The sequence below is a fragment of the Eptatretus burgeri genome, chromosome 18 (genome assembly GCF_056783735.1).
Source record: "Eptatretus burgeri isolate ZD-2024b chromosome 18, Ebu_testis_v1, whole genome shotgun sequence".
Classification (NCBI taxonomy): domain Eukaryota; kingdom Metazoa; phylum Chordata; class Myxini; order Myxiniformes; family Myxinidae; genus Eptatretus; species Eptatretus burgeri.
Window position 1 is genome coordinate 43,950,159 of NC_140978.1, and position 27,929 is coordinate 43,978,087.

Below are 27,929 nucleotides of genomic sequence, written 5' to 3' on the forward strand. Positions count from 1 at the left end.
CACACACACACACGTACGCACGCACACACACACACACACACACACACACACACACACACACACACACACTTTGAGACCTGGTACGGGAACATCTAAAACCCACGTGATATTCCCAGCGAAGGTCTGTCTGCATGCATGCATGCTCGTCCATGCAGCGACCTTTGCACCCCACCAGATGGCACACTCTGAATCTGATTTGTTCATGCTACAGTCCCTTGAATAGAGGGGGAAGGGTGGGGGAGCAGAGAGATGCGTGGGAGAGTGAGATAGAGGGGTGGAGAGACAGGGAGGGAAGAGGAAGGTGGGGGGGAGAGGGGAGGGGTCGGGATCGAAAAGAAGGAGATGGGTGGGTGAGGGGGAGGGTAGGGTTGAGAGAGAGAAAGAGGGGTGGGATAGGGGTGAGAGAGGCAGAGGGATGAGAAAGGGGAGGGGGGAAATAGGGAGAGGGGTGAGGGATTCCCGCAGATGTGACGCCTCGTTTAGCATCCATCCGAGAGACGGCACACATATTGATGAATCACCCTGCCTGTGAAACACCGGGACGACAGTTTAGAGCTGGGTCGGGATTCAAACCCAGGCTAGACAGCTTAGAATGAGCATGCATACCTCTCGGCTTTCCTGCCGTAATGTGGCGATTCATTACTTCATAACTGAAAATATTTTTGACTCGTGATCAAATAATATATTTTGCCTTCCTTCCTCCAGCTTGGAACCGCAGAATTGCCATTGAAACTTGGAGTGTGCACCAAGTGGCTTCACAAAGCATTCCACGAAACAGGTAAAGAAACATTTAAAAAGTGAAACATTTAATATTCATTTGTATTTATCTATCCTGAAGTGATGACCCATATCACGGAAGATTGTACGAAAAGGGAAAAAGTAGTGGAAAATCAAATTTCACATTTTCAACGAGCCAGCCACCGCCTGTTGCACCACAGAACAACACATGGCCAACAACGCATGCGAGTGACCCCTGAACTTTGTTAAAGTCGATCAACATACAGTATTCAGTGACAGTGCGAATATTGTCGAGTGTTCGCCAAGTGGCTTGAGTACTCCAATGAAACGGATGATAAGAAACGGCTCGCTTGGCACGCGATTAGCAATCACTGAACCTTCCTGTTAAACATACACCTCCCGGAGATGCCTGAAATGTCAAATATGTTCGAATTTGACAATTGAACACTTTTCTAGGAGTCATAACTGCTTATACATTCGATTCTGGAACTTAAATTTTGTAATTCTGCTAAGCTTAAGAGATTCTCACGGTTATCGCATGTGCGGAAATGAAATGAAGCCACCAACACTGGCGTCTCTGTGCATTTATAAACATAACAATGTACCCAGCGATTTGTAGCTATGATGAACAGACATTCAATAATATGAGTGAGGAAAGTTTAAAAAACAAAAAACTTTTATCGGTAAGAAATCGTTGCGGCCTGGTCCAAGTCAAAGCATGGTTGAGCAGGCCAAAAAACATGGCGGTTTCAGATCCCAGCGAGGTTACCCAGGAAACGCCTTAAGACCCCATAGAGATGTGACTGAGGATGTGCCTGATTAAGGTTATAATTAAATAAGGCCATTAATTACCTTCAAAAGACTTGACTTGACTTAATTAACCCAAACACACAATTTTCATTCTTGCACTTCCTTGGAGTTTTCTTAGTATGCATGCAAAGTTTCGGGCTATGAGGTTTCATGGTTTTGGAGTTATCGAAGACACACACACACACACACACACACACACACACACACACACACACACACACACACACACACACACACACACACACACACACACACACACACACACTTATTAGTATAGATTAATTGTCCTGCTTGTGTAATTGTAATTATATTATTAATTGTACTCGTTCTGTAATTGTAATAACCCTCACCAGAGGAGAGGGTACTACCTTGGGTCTGTTTGTTACTTAGCGAAATTTTTTTTTGCCAAATATGTTGGTTGGTCGCGTTTGTCTGTTTATCTGTCTGTCTGTCTGTTTGTTTGTTTGTTTGTCACTATTTTTGGCCAGAGTTTTCAAGCAATCATTCTGAAATTTTTTGGGTGTGTAGTTGACTGGCCAAGAACAGCAACACTTAATTTTGGTGAAGATCCAAATCCTCAACGGATCTGAGAATTTTTTGAAGTGATTCTTCACCATTGAGAGATATGACCAAAAATGATATGTAGCACAATATCTCAAAAGATTGCGTATGGATTTAGATGAAACTTGGTGGACAGGTTGGGTGTGTGACGAGGACGAATCGATTCAATTTGTTCTTGCAGTTGATATGTAATTAATATAATTTAATCCCATTCTAAGTTCAATTGAACGATAATAATAATAATAATAATAATAATAATAATAATAATAATAATAATAATAATAATAAAAAACCCTCATGGGTCAGGGTCAGGTGTCCAATCAAAGCGGGACATCTCGGTACCCCGTCATCACTGCCAGCAGTTATAAAGTGGCAGTTCTAATTATGTCTCTAATTAATTACGTAACACACCAGTCCACAAAGAACCACACAAAACTACACAAACCGCACACAAAACAAGTTCTGGCGAGGGTCTGCAATCTCTGATTGTTCTTTTTCTTGTTTATTTTGTTAATTGTACTCTGGGGTAAATTGTCAATATGTTTTGTTTTATACTCAGCACATGGAGATCAATTTCCTGCAGATACATCATTTGCTTTCTAATGCAATCACATTTTTCTGAAGGCAAACAGAATTATCATCAAATCACATGGATTACTGCTGGAGTGTACTTCTCATAATTCGCCAATTAATCAATTCACACTTTTACATTTAACAGAAAGCCAAAAATTGCTCATAGAATTCACCAGCAATCCAGACTCGGGCAACTACTGAGAGGCAATCGAACGTTCATTTACATAATCCACATCGCAGGCCTCCCTGGAGCCTGTCTCATGAGCACAGGCTCTAAAATCATGGTTCACACATTGTCTGCACCATGATAACACCAAGAGTCACTCTTACTGCATTTCCTTACCGCCTGATCCAAAATGATGAAGGTGTTCATTTCTGGAGCTTGCAGGTAATTTCTCACCCAATGACCTGCTCTGCTCATTACAAGTGTTCATCACCGCACGATAATAATTTATGTTCCATCATCAAAAAGAGAATGCTGAATGAGAGGCACAAGAAGAGGGCTTGGTGTTTTAACGGCATCTTTCTCCTCCTCGCTAGGCCTTTCCTTACAGGCACACAGGCCTCTCGAGGGGGGTGGTATCAGCCGAGTGTTGACGAGCCGTCTCGCAATCCTTAATGAACGGGCGACAGTGCACATCGCAACAGAACGAAGCAAGACAGCTTGATGTGCTCATGATCCCAGTAACTCTGGGCTGTTAATTAAGCTCTTGCCACATCGCTGATCCGCCAGGCAACAACTAGTCGTGTCATTCGCTTGTAAGAGCAAAATGCCACCTGTCTTGGTTTCCTTTACCTATCCCACGTGACATTAAACCAAAACCTCGTCACAAGGATGCTTTCTAACACACAACTGTTTGAAGGCTTTTTCTCCTACAGGAAGTCCACTTTGTCTGTCGCATCTCCATGATATGCACACCTTTTTACTTAACCCAGATCTGTCACCAGGATTTCCTCAGGGGGGCTGGGGTGAGGAGGGGTGTGTGAACCCAGAAAACTTAACAGTGTTTTATTGTCCTAGATATAATACAGTGGGCCTGGATAGGGGGGTTCGGGGTACCCCCCCCCAGCCCCCATGGAAATTTTGAAATTATTGGCTTCAGTACAATCATTTCCCATATTCTAGAGACTATTTGGGATTGGAATATCTTGAGGGCTTTGAAAATTTTCAACTGTCTTGGAAAAGCTCAAAAGGAAACAATCCATCATGACATTCATGTGTGCATTTCAATTGTTACAGATTTACAAATTGTGGTCATACGTACATTCATCAAAAGTTCTTTGTTTTCTACATCGTGCCCTTCAGACACAATCATCTGCAATTTATATGTGTAGCACTTGGGGAAAATTTCGTTGACAATGAACATAATAACCTCCGCCATTGAAGGTGGACGGAGGTTATATTTTCACCGCTGTGTCTGATTATCTGTTGGGTCGCCGAAATAGGTGACTCTTATTGTCAGTAATTCTGTCTGTTTGTTTGGATGTTTGTTCGCTGGTCATCAGCATAATTGGTAGTAAATGTGGGCCGATTTTGACCAAACTCGGGTGGTAGGTACATCTTATGACCTAGTGCTTTGGAAATTGTGATGGTTGCTAGGTACGCTTTGGTTCCTTAGCAACAACCGAAAAAAACCTTCAAAATCGGTACCGTTCACGCGAAATCAATTCCGCAAGCCATTGTCGCACATAGGGTTATGAAATTTGGCACGAATGATCTACAGGTGGTGCTCTATCAAATATATTCAGGTTTGTGTGATATATGGAATATTTTACCCACAGCGCCCCCTACAATTAAGGTATGCGCGAAAATTGGCGAAAATTGAAGGCCCCCTAGCGACCAGGTGAGTGCATCGATACGAATGAAACTTTGCAGGTTCATGGTACTGAATGAGTACTACAACTTTGCCTCAGGACATATTGACCGATTTCGCTTCGGTCAGGGGTCAAAGGTCAATTAGTGCAAAAATCGATAATATGCGAGAGCTGGAGGTGCCTTCGCGCCAAATGCTACTCCTCCTAGGGTTATGGTCGGATGGTCATGAAAATTCACACTAATCGTTTGGAATACATTGTGCACAAACGATCGAACCGGATTTTCGATTTATATCTTTGTTCACCCACAGCACCCCCTCGAACTTTGGGGATTTCTGATTTCAAACCCCATTTTCGGTACTTTTCATTCAAATGGATACTGAGTAGTTATCAGAAGATGGAACTGGATGAGATTTGATATGCATAATCTTAGGGTGAATCCCTACGCGCTATATGACATCCATTTTGCTATATATCTTATAGTTTCCTTGCTCGGCGACCCATCGCCGCCTACCAGCTTGTTTGTTCGTTTGTCTGTCTGGGAGTGGGATATCTCAAAAGGTTGTGCACCGATTCAGATGGAACTTGATGCACACACAGGTCGTGTGTTTGACAAGGATGAAATGATTCGATTTTGGTGAAAATCCGAATCCGGATCCGGCCTGGAGACTTTGCAGAAATGGTGTTCTATGCCCAGACTCCATCCTTGCCAGCTCTTACATTTCTTCTGATCTGCCATGTTGAAATTGCTCAATCAAATTGTTGTTGTTGGTGTTGTTGTTGTTTTTGTTGAATTGCCAATGCTGACTTCCCATTAATTTTTACCGGTTGGAAATAAACAAATATTACACGATGACGATCGCAGATGTTTCACTTTGACATCTGAAAACACTGCGGGTTAACACTCAATAAAGTTTCATCGACATCATGTGTGTAGTTTCAGAGAAGAAGTTGCAAGTATTTGTGGACGGACTGATGGACGGACGGATGGATGATGCGCCATCCCATAAGCTCCTCCGAACTGCATTCCAGGTGAGCTGAAAAGGTTCGGATTACTGAAAATCTTACAACACTGGATTCATAAAGCGCTTTTAGCCTTTCATAAGTACCACCGCAAGTGTGCTTTACACTGATTCTACGGTCGGCATTTACTTTGATTTGAAGAGTGCGGCTTTGCTAGCAGCTCAATGACTGATATGGGATCACGACGCACTTCACTTGTATTAGGGAGAGTCACAGGAAGCATGTTGTCATGTTCCCCACAACGTCACCAAGGTAGAAAACACAATTTCACAAACCATCCAGATTATACTTGAGTGGAATGCTTAATACACCTTAGTAAGGGTCAAACTCAAACATATCAGAAAACTAGACAAGATCAAATAAATCGAGATGAGCATGAGATTCCCCAAAAATTGGGAACAATGCCGACTGTCTGTGCGAACAATGCAAATCTGGTGTCACGTGATCAAAGCCACGCTTGGTGCTGAACGATCTTCCTATCGGAGTAATCTTCGCCCGGGATGATCTATCACAGGTGTAATGGCTTTTTCTGACTTGATCCGGCAGAATGATTATTCACAGGCACCGTGTCAGTTGAAAACGCTGTTAGACGGTATACTTCTTCTCGTATGGATGGATGGATGTGATGAAAGTGTGTAAGCATGAATGGCATCACCTTCTGCTACTCAACGGAAAGTGTGACAAAGGATTTCGTAATAAAAACACATCACAGGCAAAAAAAAGGGGGTGCGTTCGTACCCCACGTATCCCCCCCCCCAACCACCACCCTAGTAACCTATCCATTGATTAAATTAATTACATTACAAGGAGGAATGAAATGTCTGTTGCCAATTTGTAGTATCCTTGAAAGGTTCCCTCGCATTGGAATCAGATAATATGGGAAGTATGGCGTGAGATTTGATTTTTAATGAAAAGCAAACGTTAACGAAACAGCTCAGAATTTTAATGGGACATAATCACGAGTGTTGCTACCAACAAACCGAGAATTCCCTTTAAGGTTCATGGTTCAAATCCTTGTCTAACATGATGCCATTGTACCCGCTCCGAGCACAGACCCTCTACATAAAGATCACTGGTTCATGTCCCGGTGAGACTCAGCCTGGAGGCCACATTCAATTCCAAATGGAGAAGTGACCGACATGGAGGACGACGAGGACGAGGAACATGACACGGTGTTGTAGTAATGTTCTACATTTAAGCGATGCTTGCGGATTCCTCACCCTTTGCCAGTGGCCATACTGGCTGCTGTTGCAGTGCATGACGATCACGGAACGGCCGTCGGTGCTGTGTGTCAGGCACTGATCGTACTGCATGAGCTGTTGGGCTTCGTTAAAGCGGAAGAGCTGAAAAGGCACACGCAACACCCTCGTTCAGCATCCCTGACGCTCTGTTGAGTTTCCCATGGGGGTTAGTCAGGTGTGATTCCCACGATGAAGTGAATGGCATGTGTGAAATGCATCCACATTCCATATTCCACATTCCACGTGACCAAAGGCCTTGATGTCCTGTTAATATAATGATACCCGAACAAGGAACTTCGACGCAGGACGGCATCAGACCCATCAAAGTCTGCGCTATGGTTGCCAACCAATGGTTACTTGGCCATGCTCTATCCTTTTAAAATGCTAAGCATCAAGGAAGGAAGTATTTTTTTTTAAGTCTTTGGTATGACTCGGCTGGGATCGCGGTCGAACCTCCCACACTCAGAACAAACACTCCAACCCAGTTACACCGTTGAGTCTGGTTGCAACTGGAAAACCATGTGAACAACAATAGGGATGCAGTATCATGGTGGGGATGTAAAAACATCCATTCTTGCACTGGACTCATCCCATGGGCTTTCATCTGACCCATATAGGAATCGCAACACTGAACTACAATCAGCATTATGACAAATGTAAGTAGACGGAAGGGTAATTTTTATTTTTTGTATGCAGTCAAGGCTTGTGGACAGTTGCGGATTAATGCAAAGGCACGTAGGACCCGTGTCCCATGACTGTGGAAAAACAAATCTGCTGTTAAAATGTTCTATACCAGATCCACCACTATAATATAATACGATGTTTCCGGTTACGAGTTACCGTTCGGGGTGGTCAGTGCTGGTTTCGGCTTTATACTGTTGTGGGGTTCTCTGCGTTTGAGCGCTGTGTGACCATCGAATTTCACTGGAGGTGCAAAACCAGACAGTATTTGATAGTACAATGATGATTCAACAAGAATGACCGCACTGTGGTCACTTAACGTGCGACAAAATCTGGTAACGGGCCGATCGGAAAACACGCATTCAAAGCATTCATAAAAGATGAACAGCACGATTGGGAAACACACATTTACTGCGTTAATAAAATATGAACTTGACACCTCTCATCCATGTCAGCCTCCGCCACGGTTGTATCAGAACGAGCTGATTCGTCACACGGTCACGGATTGTTTAACCCCAACATGGTGCTGTTCAAAAACAACGTAACAATATTTTGTTTAGTAGTTTACGTCAATTAATAGACTGATCAATTGCAAGTGTGTAGGCAAAAAAAACATTTTATAAACTCATGTTTCAATATGCAAATGACTTGCAACGTCATCGGTCAGATGGCTGTTTCTGTTCGAATTCACAGGCAGTTAATAAACAATGGATCAACGGTACTTAAGAGGCAGCTCAAAGAGAAAGGTGAAGCAAGGGAAGGAGGCTAAAGGAGTTGATTGATTTTAAAAAAGATACCAACTATAAACCAATACTTCAAGGAGAAAGAGAAACAACAGATGGTGGCAACACAGCTTGGGGTTCGGCAAACATGGTTGCTGGCAATGGAGAACAAGCGGCTTAAGCACTCGACATTAGCTAAGTGAGAGTGAAAATAACACAGCGTTCTTGTTTTTTTTGGGCGAAAATAACAGAGTCCTCTTTTTTTTGGTGAAAATAACACGGTCATCTTTTTTTGGCAAAAATAACACAGTCCTCGTTTTTGGGCGAAAATAACACGAGTCCTTGTTTTTTGGCAAAAATAACACGGTCATCTTTTTTGGGCGAAAATAACACGGTCATCTTTTTTGGGAGAAAATAACACGGTCATCTTTTTTTGGCAAAAATAACACAGTCCTCGTTTTTGGGCGAAAATAACACGAGTCCTTTTTTTTTGGCAAAAATAACAGTCCTCGTTTTTGGGCGAAAATAACACGAGTCCTTGTTTTTTGGCAAAAATAACACAGTCCTCGTTTTAGGGCGAAAATAACACGAATCCTTGTTTTTTGGCGAAAATAACACGGTCATCTTTTTTGGGCGAAAATAACACGGTTATCTTTTTTTGGCGAAAATAACACGGTATCCTCTTTTTTAAGAGAAAATAACAGTCCTCGTTTTTTGGGGAAAAATAGCATGGAGTCCTCGTTTTTTGGGTGAAAATAACACACAGACCTCGTTTTTGGGCAAAAATAAGACGGAGTCCTTGTTTTTGGGAAAAAATAACATGGAGTCCTCGTTTTTGGGCAAAAATAACACGGAGTCCTCGTTTTTTGAGCAAAAATAATGTGGCGTAATCTTTTTTTTGTGTGAAAATGATACGGAGTCCTCGTTTTTTGAGCAAAGATAAGTCCTCTTTTTTGGGTGAAATAACATGGAGTCCTCATTTTTGGGCAAAAATAACATGGAGTCCCCGTTTTTTGGCGAAAATAACACGGTAAACTCTTTTTTAAGCGAAAATAACAGTCCTCGTTTTTTGGGGAAAAATAGCATGGAGTCCTCGTTTTTGGGGTGAAAATAACACACAGACCTCGTTTTTGGGCAAAAATAAGACGGAGTCCTTGTTTTTGGGCAAAAATAACATGGAGTCCTCGTTTTTGGGCAAAAATAACACAGTCCTCGTTTTTGGGCAAAAATAACACGAGTCCTTGTTTTTTGGCAAAAATAACACGGTCATCTTTTTTGGGCGAAAATAACACGGTCATCTTTTTGGGGAGAAAATAACACGGTCATCTTTTTGGGGAGAAAATAACACGGTCATCTTTTTTTGGCAAAAATAACACAGTCCTCGTTTTTGGGCGAAAATAACACGAGTCCTTGTTTTTTGGCAAAAATAACACGGTCATCTTTTTTGGGCGAAAATAACACGGTCATCTTTTTTGGGAGAAAATAACACGGTCATCTTTTTTTGGCAAAAATAACACAGTCCTCGTTTTTGGGCGAAAATAACACGAGTCCTTTTTTTTTGGCAAAAATAACAGTCCTCGTTTTTGGGCGAAAATAACACGAGTCCTTGTTTTTTGGCAAAAATAACACAGTCCTCGTTTTAGGGCGAAAATAACACGAATCCTTGTTTTTTGGCGAAAATAACACGGTCATCTTTTTTGGGCGAAAATAACACGGTTATCTTTTTTTGGCGAAAATAACACGGTATCCTCTTTTTTAAGAGAAAATAACAGTCCTCGTTTTTTGGGGAAAAATAGCATGGAGTCCTCGTTTTTTGGGTGAAAATAACACACAGACCTCGTTTTTGGGCAAAAATAAGACGGAGTCCTTGTTTTTGGGAAAAAATAACATGGAGTCCTCGTTTTTGGGCAAAAATAACACGGAGTCCTCGTTTTTGAGCAAAAATAATGTGGCGTAATCTTTTTTGTGTGAAAATGATACGGAGTCCTCGTTTTTTGAGCAAAGATAAGTCCTCTTTTTTGGGTGAAATAACATGGAGTCCTCATTTTTGGGCAAAAATAACATGGAGTCCCCGTTTTTTGGCGAAAATAACACGGTAAACTCTTTTTTAAGCGAAAATAACAGTCCTCGTTTTTTGGGGAAAAATAGCATGGAGTCCTCGTTTTTGGGGTGAAAATAACACACAGACCTCGTTTTTGGGCAAAAATAAGACGGAGTCCTTGTTTTTGGGCAAAAATAACATGGAGTCCTCGTTTTTGGGCAAAAATAACACAGTCCTCGTTTTTGGGCAAAAATAACACGAGTCCTTGTTTTTTGGCAAAAATAACACGGTCATCTTTTTTGGGCGAAAATAACACGGTCATCTTTTTGGGGAGAAAATAACACGGTCATCTTTTTGGGGAGAAAATAACACGGTCATCTTTTTTTGGCAAAAATAACACAGTCCTCGTTTTTGGGCGAAAATAACACGAGTCCTTGTTTTTTGGCAAAAATAACAGTCCTCGTTTTTGGGCGAAAATAACACGAGTCCTTGTTTTTTGGCAAAAATAACACAGTCCTCGTTTTAGGGCGAAAATAACACGAATCCTTGTTTTTTGGCGAAAATAACACGGTCATCTTTTTTGGGCGAAAATAACACGGTCATCTTTTTTGGGCGAAAATAACACGGTCATCTTTTTGGGGCGAAAATAACACAGTCATCTTTTTTTGGCAAAAATAACAGTCCTCGTTTTTGGGCGAAAATAACACGAGTCCTTGTTTTTTGGCGAAAATAACACGGTATCCTCTTTTTTAAGAGAAAATAACAGTCCTCGTTTTTTGGGGAAAAATAGCATGGAGTCCTCGTTTTTTGGGTGAAAATAACACACAGACCTCGTTTTTGGGCAAAAATAAGACGGAGTCCTTGTTTTTGGGAAAAAATAACATGGAGTCCTCGTTTTTGGGCAAAAATAACACGGAGTCCTCGTTTTTTGAGCAAAAATAATGTGGCGTAATCTTTTTTTTGTGTGAAAATGATACGGAGTCCTCGTTTTTTGAGCAAAGATAAGTCCTCTTTTTTGGGTGAAATAACATGGAGTCCTCGTTTTTGGGCAAAAATAACATGGAGTCCCCGTTTTTTGGCGAAAATAACACGGTAAACTCTTTTTTTAAGCGAAAATAACAGTCCTCGTTTTTTGGGGAAAAATAGCATGGAGTCCTCGTTTTTGGGGTGAAAATAACACACAGACCTCGTTTTTGGGCAAAAATAAGACGGAGTCCTTGTTTTTGGGCAAAAATAACATGGAGTCCTCGTTTTTGGGCAAAAATAACACAGTCCTCGTTTTTGGGCAAAAATAACACGAGTCCTTGTTTTTTGGCAAAAATAACACAGTCATCTTTTTTGGGCGAAAATAACACGGTCATCTTTTTGGGGAGAAAATAACACGGTCATCTTTTTGGGGAGAAAATAACACGGTCATCTTTTTTTGGCAAAAATAACACAGTCCTCGTTTTTGGGCGAAAATAACACGAGTCCTTGTTTTTTGGCAAAAATAACACAGTCCTCGTTTTTGGGCGAAAATAACACGAGTCCTTGTTTTTTGGCAAAAATAACACAGTCCTCGTTTTAGGGCGAAAATAACACGAATCCTTGTTTTTTGGCGAAAATAACACGGTCATCTTTTTTGGGCGAAAATAACACGGTCATCTTTTTTGGGCGAAAATAACACGGTCATCTTTTTGGGGCGAAAATAACACAGTCATCTTTTTTTGGCAAAAATAACAGTCCTCGTTTTTGGGCGAAAATAACACGAGTCCTTGTTTTTTGGTGAAAATAACACGGTATCCTCTTTTTTAAGAGAAAATAACAGTCCTCGTTTTTTGGGGAAAAATAGCATGGAGTCCTCATTTTTTGGGTGAAAATAACACACAGACCTCGTTTTTGGGCAAAAATAACATGGAGTCCTCGTTTTTGGGCAAAAATAACACAGAGTCCTCGTTTTTTGAGCAAAAATAATGTGGCGTAATCTTTTTTTTGTGTGAAAATGATACGGAGTCCTCGTTTTTTGAGCAAAGATAAGTCCTCTTTTTTGGGTAAAATAACATGGAGTCCTTGTTTTTGGGCAAAAATAACATGGAGTCCTTGTTTTTGGGCAAAAAATAACATGGAGTCCTCGTTTTTGGGCAAAAATAACACAGTCCTTGTTTTTTGGCAAAAATAACACGGTCATCTTTTTTGGGAGAAAATAACACGGTCATCTTTTTGGGGAGAAAATAACACGGTCATCTTTTTGGGGAGAAAATAACACGGTCATCTTTTTTTGGCAAAAATAACACAGTCCTCGTTTTTGGGCGAAAATAACACGAGTCCTTGTTTTTTGGCAAAAATAACACAGTCCTCGTTTTTGTGCGAAAATAACACGAGTCCTTGTTTTTTGGCAAAAATAACACAGTCCTCGTTTTAGGGCGAAAATAACACGAATCCTTGTTTTTTGGCGAAAATAACACGGTCATCTTTTTTGGGCGAAAATAACGGTCATTTTTTTGGGCGAAAATAACACGGTCATCTTTTTTGGGCGAAAATAACACGGTCATCTTTTTTGGGCGAAAATAACAGTCCTCGTTTTTGGGCGAAAATAACACGAGTCCTTGTTTTTTGGCGAAAATAACACGGTATCCTCTTTTTTAAGAGAAAATAACAGTCCTCGTTTTTTGGGGAAAAATAGCATGGAGTCCTCGTTTTTTGGGTGAAAATAACACACAGACCTCGTTTTTGGGCAAAAATAAGACGGAGTCCTTGTTTTTGGGAAAAATAACATGGAGTCCTCGTTTTTGGGCAAAAATAACACAGAGTGCTCGTTTTTTGAGCAAAAATAATGTGGCGTAATCTTTTTTTTGTGTGAAAATGATACGGAGTCCTCGTTTTTTGAGCAAAGATAAGTCCTCTTTTTTGGGTGAAATAACATGGAGTCCTCGTTTTTGGGCAAAAATAACATGGAGTCCTCGTTTTTTGGCGAAAATTACACAGTAAACTCTTTTTTAAGTGAAAATAACAGTCCTCGTTTTTTGGGGGAAAATAGCATGCAGTCCTCGTTTTTTGGGTGAAAATAACACACAGTCCTCGTTTTTGGGCGAAAATAACACGAGACCTTGTTTTTTGGCGAAAATAACACAGTCCTCGTTTTTGGGCGAAAATAACACGAGTCCTTGTTTTTTGGCGAAAATAACACGTTATCCTCTTTTTTAAGAGAAAATAAGTCCTCGTTTTTTGGGGAAAAATAGCATGGAGTCCTCGTTTTTTGGGCAAAAATAAGACGGAGTCCTTGTTTTTGGGAAAAAATAACATGGAGTCCTCGTTTTTGGGCAAAAATAACACTGAGTCCTCGTTTTTTGAGCAAAAATAATGTGGCGTAATCTTTTTTTTGTGTGAAAATGATACGGAGCCCTCGTTTTTTGAGCAAAGATAAGTCCTCTTTTTTGGGTGAAATAACATGGAGTCCTCGTTTTTGGGCAAAAATAACATGGAGTCCTCGTTTTTTGGTGAAAATAACACGGTAAACTCTTTTTTAAGTGAAAATAACAGTCCTCGTTTTTTGGGGAAAAATAGCATGGAGTCCTCGTTTTTGGGGTGAAAATAACACACAGACCTCGTTTTTGGGCAAAAATAAGATGGAGTCCTTGTTTTTGGGCAAAAATAACATGGAGTCCTCGTTTTTGGGCAAAAATAACACAGTCCTCGTTTTTTGGCAAAAATAACACGGTCATCTTTTTTGGGCGAAAATAACACGGTCATCTTTTTGGGGAGAAAATAACACGGTCATCTTTTTTTGGCAAAAATAACACAGTCCTCGTTTTTGGGCGAAAATAACACGAGTCCTTGTTTTTTGGCAAAAATAAGAGTCCTCGTTTTAGGGCGAAAATAACACGAATCCTTGTTTTTTGGCGAAAATAACACGGTCATCTTTTTTGGGCGAAAATAACACGGTCATCTTTTTGGAGCGAAAATAACACAGTCATCTTTTTTTGGCAAAAATAACAGTCCTCGTTTTTTGGCGAAAATAACACGGTATCCTCTTTTTTAAGAGAAAATAACAGTCCTCGTTTTTGGGGGAAAAATAGCATGGAGTCCTCGTTTTGTGGGTGAAAATAACACACAGACCTCGTTTTTGGGCAAAAATAAGACGGAGTCCTTGTTTTGGGGCAAAAATAACATGGAGTCCTCGTTTTTGGGCAAAAATAACACGGAGTCCTCGTTTTTTGAGCAAAAATAATGTGGCGTAATCTTTTTTTTGTGTGAAAATGATACGGAGTCCTCGTTTTTTGAGCAAAGATAAGTCCTCTTTTTTGGGTGAAATAACATGGAGTCCTCGTTTTTTGGCGAAAATAACACGGTAAACTCTTTTTTAAGCGAAAATAACAGTCCTCGTTTTTGGGGAAAAATAGCATGCAGTCCTCGTTTTTTGGGTGAAAATAACACACAGTCCTCGTTTTTGGGCGAAAATAACACGAGTCCTTGTTTTTTGGCAAAAATAACACAGTCCTCGTTTTAGGGCGAAAATAACACGAGTCCTTGTTTTTTGGCAAAAATAACACAGTCCTCGTTTTAGGGCGAAAATAACACGAATCCTTGTTTTTTGGCGAAAATAACACGGTCATCTTTTTTGGGCGAAAATAACACGGTCATCTTTTTTGGGCGAAAATAACACGGTCATCTTTTTGGGGCGAAAATAACACAGTCATCTTTTTTTGGCAAAAATAACACGGTCATCTTTTTTGGGCGAAAATAACACGGTCATCTTTTTTGGGCGAAAATAACACGGTCATCTTTTTGGGGCGAAAATAACACAGTCATCTTTTTTTGGCAAAAATAACAGTCCTCGTTTTTGGGCGAAAATAACACGAGTCCTTGTTTTTTGGCGAAAATAACACGGTATCCTCTTTTTTAAGAGAAAATAACAGTCCTCGTTTTTTGGGGAAAAATAGCATGGAGACCTCGTTTTTGGGTGAAAATAACACACAGACCTCGTTTTTGGGCAAAAATAAGACGGAGTCCTCGTTTTTGGGCAAAAATAACACGGAGTCCTCATTTTTTGAGCAAAAATAATGTGGCGTAATCTTTTTTTTGTGTGAAAATGATACGGAGTCCTCGTTTTTTGAGCAAAGATAAGTCCTCTTTTTTGGGTGAAATAACATGGAGTCCTCGTTTTTGGGCAAAAATAACATGGAGTCCTCGTTTTTTGGCGAAAATAACACACTAATTTTTTTTTTTTTTTTGCGAAAATAACATAGAGTCCTCTTTTTTGGGTGAAAATAACACGAGACTAAATATTATTTGTGCCCAGGACCCCAAAAAAAAATCTTCATCCGCCTCTGCTTGTGGAAGAGCGAGAACACTGAATGGATCAGAAAGAGGGTGGAAACACCAAAAGTAGAATTGAAGGACAAAGTAGAGGGAGACTGACAAAAAAGGACAAAGTAGAGAGGGAAGGACTGAAGGGTAGGGGAGGATGCATGGGGTGGACAAGATGGATACAGAAGCAAACTCTCAGGAGGGAAAAACTGGAAATTGGGAAGGAGGTGGACTTGAGGTTAACAGGGGTAGAAAAGACAATGGTATTGGATGGGGGATGATCTGAGATGGTGGTGAACAGCTGCCTTGGAGGTGGAGGGAAGAGTGACACTGAAGAAAATGTGGAAGTTGGTTTCACAGGGAGCAAAAATAGGAACAAATGAGTGGAGATGAGCAGTGATTCTGGATTTTGGGAGTTTCATCAGAAGGGGGTTGATGATGGACCGTGTGTGCCCTGCAGAAACCTGTAGATAGGTGGGTGGAATCACTGAAAGAGCAGATGGTGCAGAAAGAGCAGATGACTGGAAGTAAGCTGATAGGTCTGTAGTTAAAAGGTCAGTTTTTGCACCTATTTTATGCAATGCAATGATGTTGGCAGATTTCCAAGCACATGGAAGATGAGCGAGGGCAGAAGATAGTGTGAAAAGTGCAGAGAGAGAGGATGTGCAAGAGCAGGAGAGCAGGTTTTTAGGGCACACGAGGTAATGCTGTCCGGTCCTGTTGCAGAATCAGTCGTCGATTGCCAGAAACCTCTCCACCTTCTCAGGTGGAAAAGACACAGAGTCCAGGAGCAGTGAGATGTGACTGGATATGGTGGTTACAGAGAGCGAGGGGTTGGGGATATAGTATTTGGAGGCAAACAGAACTAAGGAATTTGGCCTTCTCACGAGCAGAGTCAGTTGTGGTGCCATTTTAAATGAGGGAAGGGATGGAAGGCGAGCATATACCAGCGACAGACGTAACAAGGTACCACCAGGTTTTAGAAGAGGGAGACAAGTTTGAAATTTCATTCTTGAAGTTGGACAGATGTTGTCTTCTGACTCTCCTGAGAATGGACACTCACTTGTTGCAGGCTTTGTAGAATGTGCTGAAATTTCCTTCGGTCTGGTTTGCCTTCCAGGAAGAGAAGGCATGTTGTTTCAGAGCAACTGTTTCACAACAGGATTCAATATACCATGGGCAGGAAGAATGGGAGGAAGACGAGATGGGATGAATCTGTGCATGAGAGAGAGCAGATTTCTGTGGAAGAATTCTCAGGCGAGTTAACATCAGGGGCAGTAGATATGGGAGACCATTCCTGAAGAGAGATGGCTGCTTGCAGTCCCTGCCAATCTGCTTGAGTTAAATTCCAGACTCTCCGTGGTTGAGACAGCTCTCTGAGAATAGCCAGGGAGATGTTAACTTTCACAAACATATGATCAGATGAACCAATTGGAGCAGAGGAAGAGCAGGGGATATTGGCAGGGAAATTTGTCATCACCAAGTCCAGAAGGGAGGATTTGCCATTGGGAGACATCCGGGTTCAGAAAGTTCACAGATTAAGTCAGTTCTATGGAGTCAAAAGTCCTTTGCTTGAAGTGCCATGGCTGGTGAGAGAGGTACCGACACCAAGCCAACAGCCATGGTGACAATTGAAATCACCACATTTGAGGAAGAGATAGTTGGGATGAGTGGTTGGACGATTCTGAGATAGATGCAGATGTCTTCTGAGATAGATGCATATGGAGTTGTCACTGTTGAGGGCGGTCCAACACGCAGACGAACAAGAGGTGGGATGCTTGGGGAAGTCGCAGCCAAAGGTACTCCTGGGGGCTGGGAGGTAAAAGATCAGTGAGAAATTGAGTTATTGACGTAAAGTGCAACTCTGTTGCCAGTGCAGTGTTCAGGCCTATCAAATTGGAGGAGACAATCGCTGGGGAGAGACACAAAAAAGTCAGGGGTGTCCTGTGGGAGGAAGGATTCTGTTAAACAGATGATGTCCAGGTTATCAACAGTGACCTGGATTGAGAGGTTGGAGCAGAGATCTTTAATGTTTAAGGTCTCCACAGTTAGGTAGAGGGGAGGAGGAATTTTGAGTGTGTGGGGCGGGGGGTTGGCTTTGTAGGAGCAGGGTGAAGAAGAGGCTTTGAGGTGGGAGGTTTAAGCCTGGTGTTGGCTTAGCGGTTAGGATGGCTGTCTTGGGATGTTAGGGTCCTGAGTTTGAGCCCTTGTTGGTGGAGTTGACTCAGCCTGTCATCCTTCCGAGGTGGGAGAAATGAGTACAAGTGTACTGGTAATGGGGGCATTACATCAGCAGCACAGTCACACCCTCAGCCAACGATGCTACCTGCAGCCTTGTGCTGCATACAATGGAGGAGGAGTAGGAGGGGGAAGTTTGAGTGGGTGGGGTGAGGGGGAAGCTTTGAGGATGTGGGGTAAGGAGGGATGCATAATGGGTGGGGGGGGATATGAAGTGAAGGGATGCTGATTCCAAATTCCCATATTGGAAAAATGGAGATAAAGATCCTGGGATGGGTGGCAATAATTTTTGTTGGAGGGAAGGTGAAAGTTGGTGCTCTCGATTTGTGAGGTTGGGGGACCAAGCTCTTTGCTGAAAGACAGTTTTAGAAAATATTAGAGAAGAAAAAGAGGAATCCATCGTGGGGAAGAAGACCAACATGTGGGGTACTCATGATGGAGAAATAAGGAAAGTGAAACATTTTAAAATCACATTTTAAAATTAAATGAAGAATAAAGAAGCATTTTCATTTCATAAAGATTCAGTTTGAAGATTTTGTGGTTGGAGGATATATAAAGAATGGAGAACAGGAAGTACAGGCAGAAATAATTTAATGAGAACTAGAATGGCACTGGGTAGAGAGCAAACTGAGACTGAAGGTTTTGTATTCCAGTGATAGGTCACATCTGGATCCGCACCTGAACCAAAATCGAATCGGCTTCATTGTTCTTGTCACATAACCATCTCATCCACCTAGTTTTGTCAAAACTCGTCCACAACATTTTGAGATATCATGCTGTACATCTTTTTAGAAGTGTGATTTTGTATGGCAGTAAAACATGGGTGATCAAAAAGGAGGATGAATGGAGGCGGGAACGAAATTAAATGAGAATGGTGAGGTGGATGTGTGATGTGACACTGAAGTACAGGAAATCAAATGTGGAATTAAGAGATCGGTTAGATATAGAAAGCATTAGTGAGGCTATACGTAGGGGTAAGTTGAGATGGTTTGGATATGTGGAAAGGATGGGGCAGGCAGCTGTGTGAAGAGGTGTATAAATATGAATGTGAATGAGAGAGAGAGAGCTAGAGAGCTAGAGGCCGTCTGAGGAAAACAAGCGAAAACAAGCAGAGACAATCTTAGAGTTAAAGGCCTAACAACGGGGCTAGCAAGTGATCGTGCAGCCTGGAAAGAAACCATTAGGTGAACCACGGCTTACACATGCGAGCATGGAAACGGCCGTAAAACGATGATGATGCTATCTTAGCCCTATTTGCACTCAATGGTGAAAAATCACTTTAAAAATTCTAGGATCCAGACTCGGATCTTCACAAAAAATAAAAAAAATTCTTCTTTGTCACACTCCCAACCTGTCAACCAAGTTTTGTCCGAATCTGTCAATAACTTTTGAGATATCGTGCTATATATTATTTTTAGCCCAATCTGCATTCAATGGTGAAGAATCACTTAAAAAATTCGAGGATCTGGTTCCAAATCTTCACCAAAGTCTAATCAATTCGTCCTTGTCACACACCCAACCTCTCCAACAATTTTAGTCGGAATCTGTCCAGAACTTTTTGAGATATCATGTTCACAAACAGAGGGTATAACAGACAGACAGACAGACAGACAGGGGTGAAAATATAACCTCTGTCCACCTTTGGTGGCAGAGGTAATGCGATCATTGTGGAGTGAAAAAAAAATTGTTTGTTTTTATTTTTTGAAGCAGGGAGGGGAATAGGAAGGAGAATATTGATGAGTTAGAAAGTACAATACAGTATTTGGGAAGAAAGAAGCAAAATGAGAAACATAGCGACAAAAGGGACACAATTTTAACAGCGGCTATCTGAGAGGTTGGCTCTAAACAACACGAAAACAAATTTGATAAATACAGCACAACAAGGAACAATCTAATATGGAGAATTGGATGAAAACACAAACAGCAACACAGGGACAAGATTACAACAGAAAAACATGATGGATAAGTTTCAGAAAACTTAGCTTCAGTGAGGTTGAAGTGGCACATGACATCCCTCACTTTGACTTTGTGAGATTTAGTTGCAAATACATATTTTATAAAAGATATTAAAAAGTATGGTAAACTGATTTTGGAATTGACTTTGTGATGTTATGCTTTGTAACTGATTGCAATGCTTACAAAAACCCATCAAATTATGTGTCATCATCATCACATTCTGTTGAGCATTCTTTTGAGGAGGAAAGAACAAAATTGCATTTTTTCTGATAACACACAAACAGCTCTTTGTGACATTTTCTTAGAACTTAATGACGTTTCCAGATTGTGTTTAAAACTCAATCTGTCCGGTGTGGGTAGGCACATTGTAATTCATTCCTTGGCTCAAAATTTACTCATTCTTCAATATTTATTGAAACAACCATTTTTATATTGACTCTTGTCAAATTGAACGATTTCACGTATTACCATGTTTGTACACCTGCTGCCCATGCAGAGCTCTCACCTGATTTCCTCCCATTCCATGGCAAATTCCCAACTCGACCTCACCGCCATCCTTGCGACCCATGCTATCCAGGCAAGAGCTGGTACCTTTTCCACGGACCTGTGTGACAAAGTGAAAGGTTGAGGGGATGAGTGTTACACGCAGGCTCATGCATATATATATATATATATATATATATATATATATATATATATATATATATATATATATATATATATATATATATATATATATATATATATATATGATTTTGTAAGCTCTGTGTGCACCTGTATAACAGTTGCAATTCGTCATTGCTGGTCATCCATATGCTTGACCCAAAAATGTCATTTATTTTCTATTATAGAATTTGGTGAAAGTGAGCTTACTAAACTCTCAACACCACCCTGCTGTGTAACCTCTTCAGTCCTGGTACCTGTCCATTCTCCTGAATGATACCTCCACAATCTGTCTGACAGTATGGTGGGCAGTTTTGAAATGAAAAATTCAAATGTTTAGTCACTGAACAAAATGATTAAGATAGGAGGGAAGTGGGGGGCAGCTTGCCACACTTTTCCCAACAGGTGCATCCTACCCCTCACCTTGCATCTTATTAGTCCCCTTCCAGTTTCACTGCAAGGGACTATAGGTTTACTCTCCATCTGTCCTTGTGTCTACCCATCCATTCCACGTATGGTTTTTCAGATTATTTTGCCCCATTCCCTTTAACATATTCAACTGAAACTTGGAAAATGGCTTTATTATGATGTTACAGAACAAGTTCGAGTTTCAGGACATTTTGTCATTTTTTCACAGAGTTATTCCCTTTTTGGACTTCGAAAATGTCACATCGGTAGGAGACATGTATTGCAAAGCAATTCCCACTCTTGTTCAAAATAATAAATTTTATGAGTGACTGTTAGGTGGTGTATTATGCTCGGTGTGATGTTAACACTTGAATACGTATTATTTAATAAAGACTATGAAGTTTGTTCAGGTGAAATGTTTATGTTGCAGTCTAAAGTAAAAAGTGGACAAAGTATAACATTGTAGTAGGATTTTAAGTGATGTGGAAAGATTACAAAAGTTCAGGAAATTTCTGGTTACTTCCAGAAATTGAACCATCACACGTTAATGAGCAATTCTGAGCAACATCTGGTTATAGAAGCATCTGTTAACTAGAACAAGCAATCAAAGTTTGCATACCCTCACCCAGATTTGCTTTAGGTGGTTTATATTTCATATTTTAAAGATGTACACACATTCCAATTGTTCGTATGTGATACACGTACTCACATTATAATTGCACATACTGTAAAGATGTACTCATTCTAATTGTTCATACTTTATAAACATACTCGCATTCTAATTGTTCATACTTTATAAACACTCACATTATAATTGTACATAATTTATACACGTACTTTAGAGATATCGTGTCTCAAAAGTACTCACATGATAATTGTACATACTTTATAAACATACTCACATTGTAATTGTACATACTTTATACACGTACCCACATGATAATTGTACATACATTATAAATATACTCACATTGTAATTGTACATACTTTATAAACATACTCACATTCTAATTGTTCATACTTTATACACGAACTCACATTATAATTGCACATCCTTTGTAAACATACTCATATTATAATTGTTCATACTTTATAAATATACTCATATTCTAATTGTTCATACTTTATCAACATACTCACATTCTAATTGTTCATACTTTCAAACATACTCACATTCTAATTGTTCATACTTTATTAACATACTCATATTCTAATTGTTCATTCTTTATAAACATACTCACATTCTAATTGTTTATCCTTTATACACAAACTCACATAATAATTGCACTTCCTTGAAAAACATACTCACATTCTAATTGCACATACTCATATTATAGTTGTACATACTTTATAAACATACACATATTCTAATTGTACATACTTTATAAACATACGCACATTCTGATTGTAAATACTTTATAAACATACTCACATTCTAATTGTACATACATTATAAACATACTCACATTCTAATTGTAAATAGTTTATAAACTTATGCACATTCTAATTGTAAATACTTTATAAACATACTCACATTCCAATTGTAAATACTTTCTAAACATACTCACATTCTAATTGTAAATACTTTATAAAAATATGCACATTCTAATTGCACATCCTTTATAAACATAGTCACATTCTAATTGCACATACTTTATAAACATACTCATATTATAGTTGTACATACTTTATAAACATACTCATATTCTAATTGTTCATACTTTATAAACATATGCACATTCTGATTGTAAATACTTTATAAACATACTCACATTCTAATTGTACATACGTTATAAACACTCACATTCTAATTGTACATACTTTATAAATATACTCACATTCTAATTGCAAATACTTTATAAACATACTCACATTCGAATTGTACATACATTATAAACATACTCACATTCTGATTGTACATACTTTATAAACAAACTCACATTCTAATTGTAAATACTTCATAAACATACTCATATTATAGTTGTACATACTTTATAAACATACTCATATTCTAATTGTTCATACTTTATAAACATATGCACATTCTGATTGTAAATACTTTATAAACATACTCACATTCTAAACATACTCACATTCTAATTGTACATACTTTATAAATATACTCACATTCTAATTGCAAATACTTTATAAACATACTCACATTCTAATTGTACATACATTATAAACAAACTCACATTCTAATTGTAAATACTTTATAAACATACTCACATCCTAATTGTACATACTTTATAACCATACTCACATTCAAATTGTACATACATTATAAACATACTCACATTCTAATTGAAAATACTTTATAAACATACTCATATTCTAATTGTAAATACTTTATAAACATACTCACATTCTAATTGTAAATACTTTATAAACATACTCATATTCTAATTGTAAATACTTTATAAACAAACATACTCACATTCTAATTGTCCATACTTTATAAACATATTCACATTCCAATTGTAAATACTTTATCAACATACTCACATTGTAATTATACATACTTTATAAACATACTTACATTCCAATTGCAAATGCTTTTAAGACATCCTCACATTCTCATTTCACATACTTTCTCAACATACTCAAATTACAATTGTACATACTTTATAAACATCCTCACATTCTCATTTCACATACTTTATAAACATACTCATATTCTAATTGAACATATTTTATAAATATACACACATTCTGATTGTAAATACTTTATAAACATATTCACATTCTAATTGTACATACATTATAAATATACTTACATTCCAATTGTAAATATTTTATAAACCTACTTTCACTCGAATGGTACATACTTTATGAACATATTCACATTCTAATTGTGCATACATTATTGATGTACTCACATTGTAATTGTACATACTTTATTGATGTAATTACATTGTAATTATACATACTTTATAAACATACTCACATTCCAATTATATTCATGATTTTAGTATTTTTTTTTACCAGAAAGGGGTTCCTGGCAGACCTTGAGCACTACGGGCAAATATGGGGCGGGACATATTGCAGACAGAGCAGGTGGGGCGGGACCTATCGCAGACAGAGCAGGTGGGGCGAGACCGGAGAGGAGACGGTAGAAGACAGATAGACCACCAACCTGCCTGCGGTGAGAGAGTGAGAGTCCCAAAGACTCAGCCTCACGGCGGGAGATACCAATGATCCTAAATGCCTTGGTTTCCACAGCGTGAAGCCGAGAAAGGTGAGAGGTGGGAGCACCAGCCAAGCAGTATTCCATCAGGCTGTGGATGAAAGCTTTGTATGTGGTTTGGAGCTCAGGTGGGCCGACGAAGGACTTTGCATGATGGAAGATGCCCAGTCGGCGACTGACTTTGGAGGCAAGCTTGGAAATGTGGCTTTCCCAGGAAAGATCATGGCAGATAATGAGACCCAGAAGCTTGAATGAAAGAACTTCTTCAAGAGGATTGTTGAGAAAGTAGATTGGGGAGGGGGGTGGGGGTTCCAGACAGTCATGTTCCAGTTGGGGGTTCGTGGAGACATAACGAGAGTGTGAGATTTGTTAGGATTGAAAGACATGTTCCTGGTGTTGGACCAGTTTGTGATTTTATCCAGATCTGCAGAGAGCGAAGAAGCTGCAGCTTGCTGGTCTGAGGTGTGACAGATGGTACGGCAGATGGTGGAGTTAACTTTGGTACATCACAGGTGATGAAGGTTGTGGTCTAGTTTCATTGTAATTGTGTGTGTAGTTTGAGAGAAGAAAGCAAACACATATTTTGGGGGGCCACCCCCTGCCATATACCCCCTTAGAATCCAAAATTTTCTAATGTCGTGAACAAACTTTGATACATCGCAGGTGATGAAGGTTGAGGCCAAGTTTTATCTGAATTGAATGTGTAGTTTCTGAGAAGAAAGCAAATACCTATTTTGGGGGACAACATGCATGGTGTTGGCTTAATGGTTGGGGTGGTGGGCTTGGGGTCCTCGGATCCTGAGTTCACATCCTGCTCGCTGTTGAATTAATACCAGGTGGGGTTGGCTCTGCCTGTCAACCTTCTGAGGTTAGCAAAATGAGTGCCAGCTTGCTTGTATCCTGTGTTGGAATGGTGACCTGTCCAGGATTGTGCCCAATAGCCCAGGAGACTGCTTAGGCAGCACCAACGATCTGCATAGAGAATGGTCCCAATGGATGGATGGATGGATGGGGACAACCCCTGTAAACTTGCTCAGGGCCTGATTTTTTTAAAATTCCATGACCAAACTTTGGTACATACAGGGTGATGAAAGATGTGGTAAAGTTTCATCAAAATCATCCATGTAGTTTCAGAGAAGAAGTTGCAAGTATTTGTGGACGGATGGACAGATGGACGACATGCCATCCCATAAGCTCCCCAGAACTATATTCCAGATTAGCTAATAATTTATAGATCACATGGTTTTGCAGCCATACTGGATTGAAGGAAAATATTTTTAAAATCCTCTCTCGTGAACCACTGCATCAATCATTGTGAAACTTCAAAATTATGATCCATTAGTGATGGGAAATATGTTAAAATTTCAACCTGATCAGATGCATGATCTGGCAGCCAGAATTATTTAATTTTTTGAGTCTGATTTATTTTTGATTAGCTCACCTGGAACGTAGTTCCGGGGAGCTTATGGAATGGCATGTCATCTGTCAGTTCGTCCATCCATCTGCCCGTCCACGAACATTTGCAACTTCTTTTCTAAAACTACACACACGATTGCGATGAAACTTCACCACAACCTTCATCATCCGGTATGTACCAAAGTTTGTTCATGGCATAAAAAAATCGTTCCCTCGAGAGGTGTACGGGGGGGGGGTTGCCCCCCAAAATAGGGATTTGCTTTCTTCTCAGAATCTACACAACCAATTCTGGTGAATCTTGAGTTCAACTTTCATCACCCGTGATGCACCAAAGTTTTTTGGGGTTTTTTGTATACCTTGTCGAGGCTCGTATGAGAGCTAACACATAATGCACAGCAAGGGGGGTATGAGACAGGAGGGGTGGGAGTGGGAAGGACAAAACAGTGGGGAACACAGACATTAGGAGATCTGTGGAAGGGAGAGGGATGGGGCGGGGAACACGGGGTAGACAAGATGGACACCACAGGGACTTTCAGGAAGGAAATCAGGGAATTTGAAGGAGGTGGGTTTGGGGTGGATTAACGGGGATAGAAAAGATTTAGGATTTGGATGGGGGATGATAAGAGGTGGTGGTGAACAGCTGGTTTGAAGGCCTGGAGGGCAGAATGGGATTTAACAGAGTGAGGGAATTTATTCCATTCCCCCCAAACTATGTATTTGTTTTTTTTTTCTCCGAAACTACACACACACAATTTCAATGAAACTTGAGCACAACCTTTATCACCCGAATTATACCAAAGTTTGCTCACACCATTAAAAAAATTGGGGTCGGCCAGGGTTTACGGGTGGGGGGGGGTTCCCCCCAAAATAGGTATTTGTTTTCTTCTTCAAAATCACACTCACAATTTTGATGAAACCTGACCATAATCTTCATCACTCATGATGTATCAAAGTTTGTTCATGACATTAAAAACATTGGTGGCTGAGGGAGTGAATTGGGGGGGGGGGTAGCCCCCCAAATTATGTATTTGCTTTCTTCTCCCAAACGACACACAATTCCGATGAAACTTGACCACAACCTTCATCACCCGTGGTCTACCAAAGTTTGTTCAAGCTATTTCAAAAAGTTGGGAACAACGTGAGTTTACTGGGGAGGGGTGGGGTGGGGGAGGAGGAGATTGGGACCATACTCTGTGCAGAGCGTTGGTGCTGCTACAGTAGTCTTCTTGGCTCGTGGGCACAATCTTGGACGGGTCTCCACTCCGACACAGTATACCAGCATGCTGGCACTCATTTTGCCAACCTCAGAAGAACGACAGGTCGAGTTAACCCCACCTGGTATTAATTCAACAGCTGAGTGGGATTTGAACTCAGGACGCTAGGATCTAAAGCCCACCACCCTAAACATTAAGCCAACACCGGGGTGGGGGGGGGTGCGGGGGTTGCTCCCAAAAATAGGTATTTACCTTCATTTTTCTTCATTGGTAGATCTTGCTGATTCGGTCATGTGTTGATTTCCTCCTGAGTATCATTGTTCTACCAGGTGAGCGTCCAGGTGTATTGCTCCTATTTTTTTTTTTGAATAAGGCTCACTTGGCTACACCTGGGTGGGTTTGAGGGTAGAGGAGTAGCAGTTGAAACCCGAATCCTATCCAAGTTTCTCCTGATGACTTCAATGTTGTACCTATTTTATCTGGTCTTCCATTTGATTTGAATTTAATTTTTTTCATTGAAAATTTTCCGCCAGAAGAGTTGGCTTGCACCAAGTCCTTCTTAAGACTGTGCGGAGGAGGTATTTTATGAATACCATGTAGTTTTAAAAAATAAACTCAAGTTCTGACTTCACACACCTGCTGGTTGGACAATGGTCAATTAAAGAACCTTGGGTTTTGTGGCAATCAAAAAGAAACAAAACAATGACAAGGAAGAGCAATGTGATGACAGTGATACCAATATTGAAACATTGTAAAAAGTAAAAGAGAACAAAGTTTTCTGAACACAAAAGAGAGCAAAGAGTTTTGTATAATTTTCAACAACTTCAACAATAAAACCAGTAACATTGTAGTTGTGGAATCCATAACATGTGATGTTGGACTCACCTCACCCCAATCGACATTCTTGGGTGGCAAAGGGTAGTGAAGAGGAACGTCATATGCCACATTCTCCATGAACCAGCGGAAAGATTTGCAACGATATTCACGGCGGAACCGATGTAAGGGGGCCAGGTCTCCTGGGTCCAGGCTACGTGTTTCAGGCCTGCTTGCATAGAAGTAATCTTTGTACTCGTCCCACCAGACCTCCACCACACGAACGTAATTCTGCCACAATGTTGGTGGGTATGTATGCCTTATACAATGGACCAGGTCATAAAATCACAACTTTCAGTCGATTCATCAATAGGAGGGATATGCTGCTCCATGTAAAATGTGCTTTTCTCAGGATCCTACCACGAGAGTGGGTTGTGAACCAACATGAAGAGGTGGTGGATTGCCAACCCAACCATCCAAACGGTATATATGACCAACTCTGGAGCAGGGCACAAACAACAAAGTTCCTCCACACTGCCAGAT

The 27,929-nt window shown here is 40.2% G+C and overlaps 1 protein-coding gene and 1 long non-coding RNA gene across 2 annotated transcripts in view; one reads left to right on the forward strand and one right to left on the reverse strand.

Annotated features, from left to right (window-relative positions):
- Positions 1–27,929, reverse strand: part of LOC147009002 (N-acetylgalactosaminyltransferase 7-like) — a 581,063-nt gene that overhangs the window by 15,556 nt on the left and 537,578 nt on the right. Inside the window, exons 8-11 of the mRNA XM_085864380.1 lie at positions 27,807–27,929; positions 27,459–27,677; positions 20,191–20,289; positions 6,741–6,863 (exon numbers count right to left, since the gene is read on the reverse strand). Of these exons, the coding sequence (XP_085720506.1) occupies positions 6,741–6,863; positions 20,191–20,289; positions 27,459–27,677; positions 27,807–27,929 (564 nt within the window). The remainder of the gene's footprint in view (positions 1–6,740; positions 6,864–20,190; positions 20,290–27,458; positions 27,678–27,806) is intronic.
- On the forward strand, positions 701–27,918 carry LOC147009003 (uncharacterized). The gene is made up of 3 exons (XR_015053347.1): positions 701–778; positions 5,435–5,529; positions 27,799–27,918. It is a non-coding gene; the product is annotated as an uncharacterized LOC147009003 (long non-coding RNA).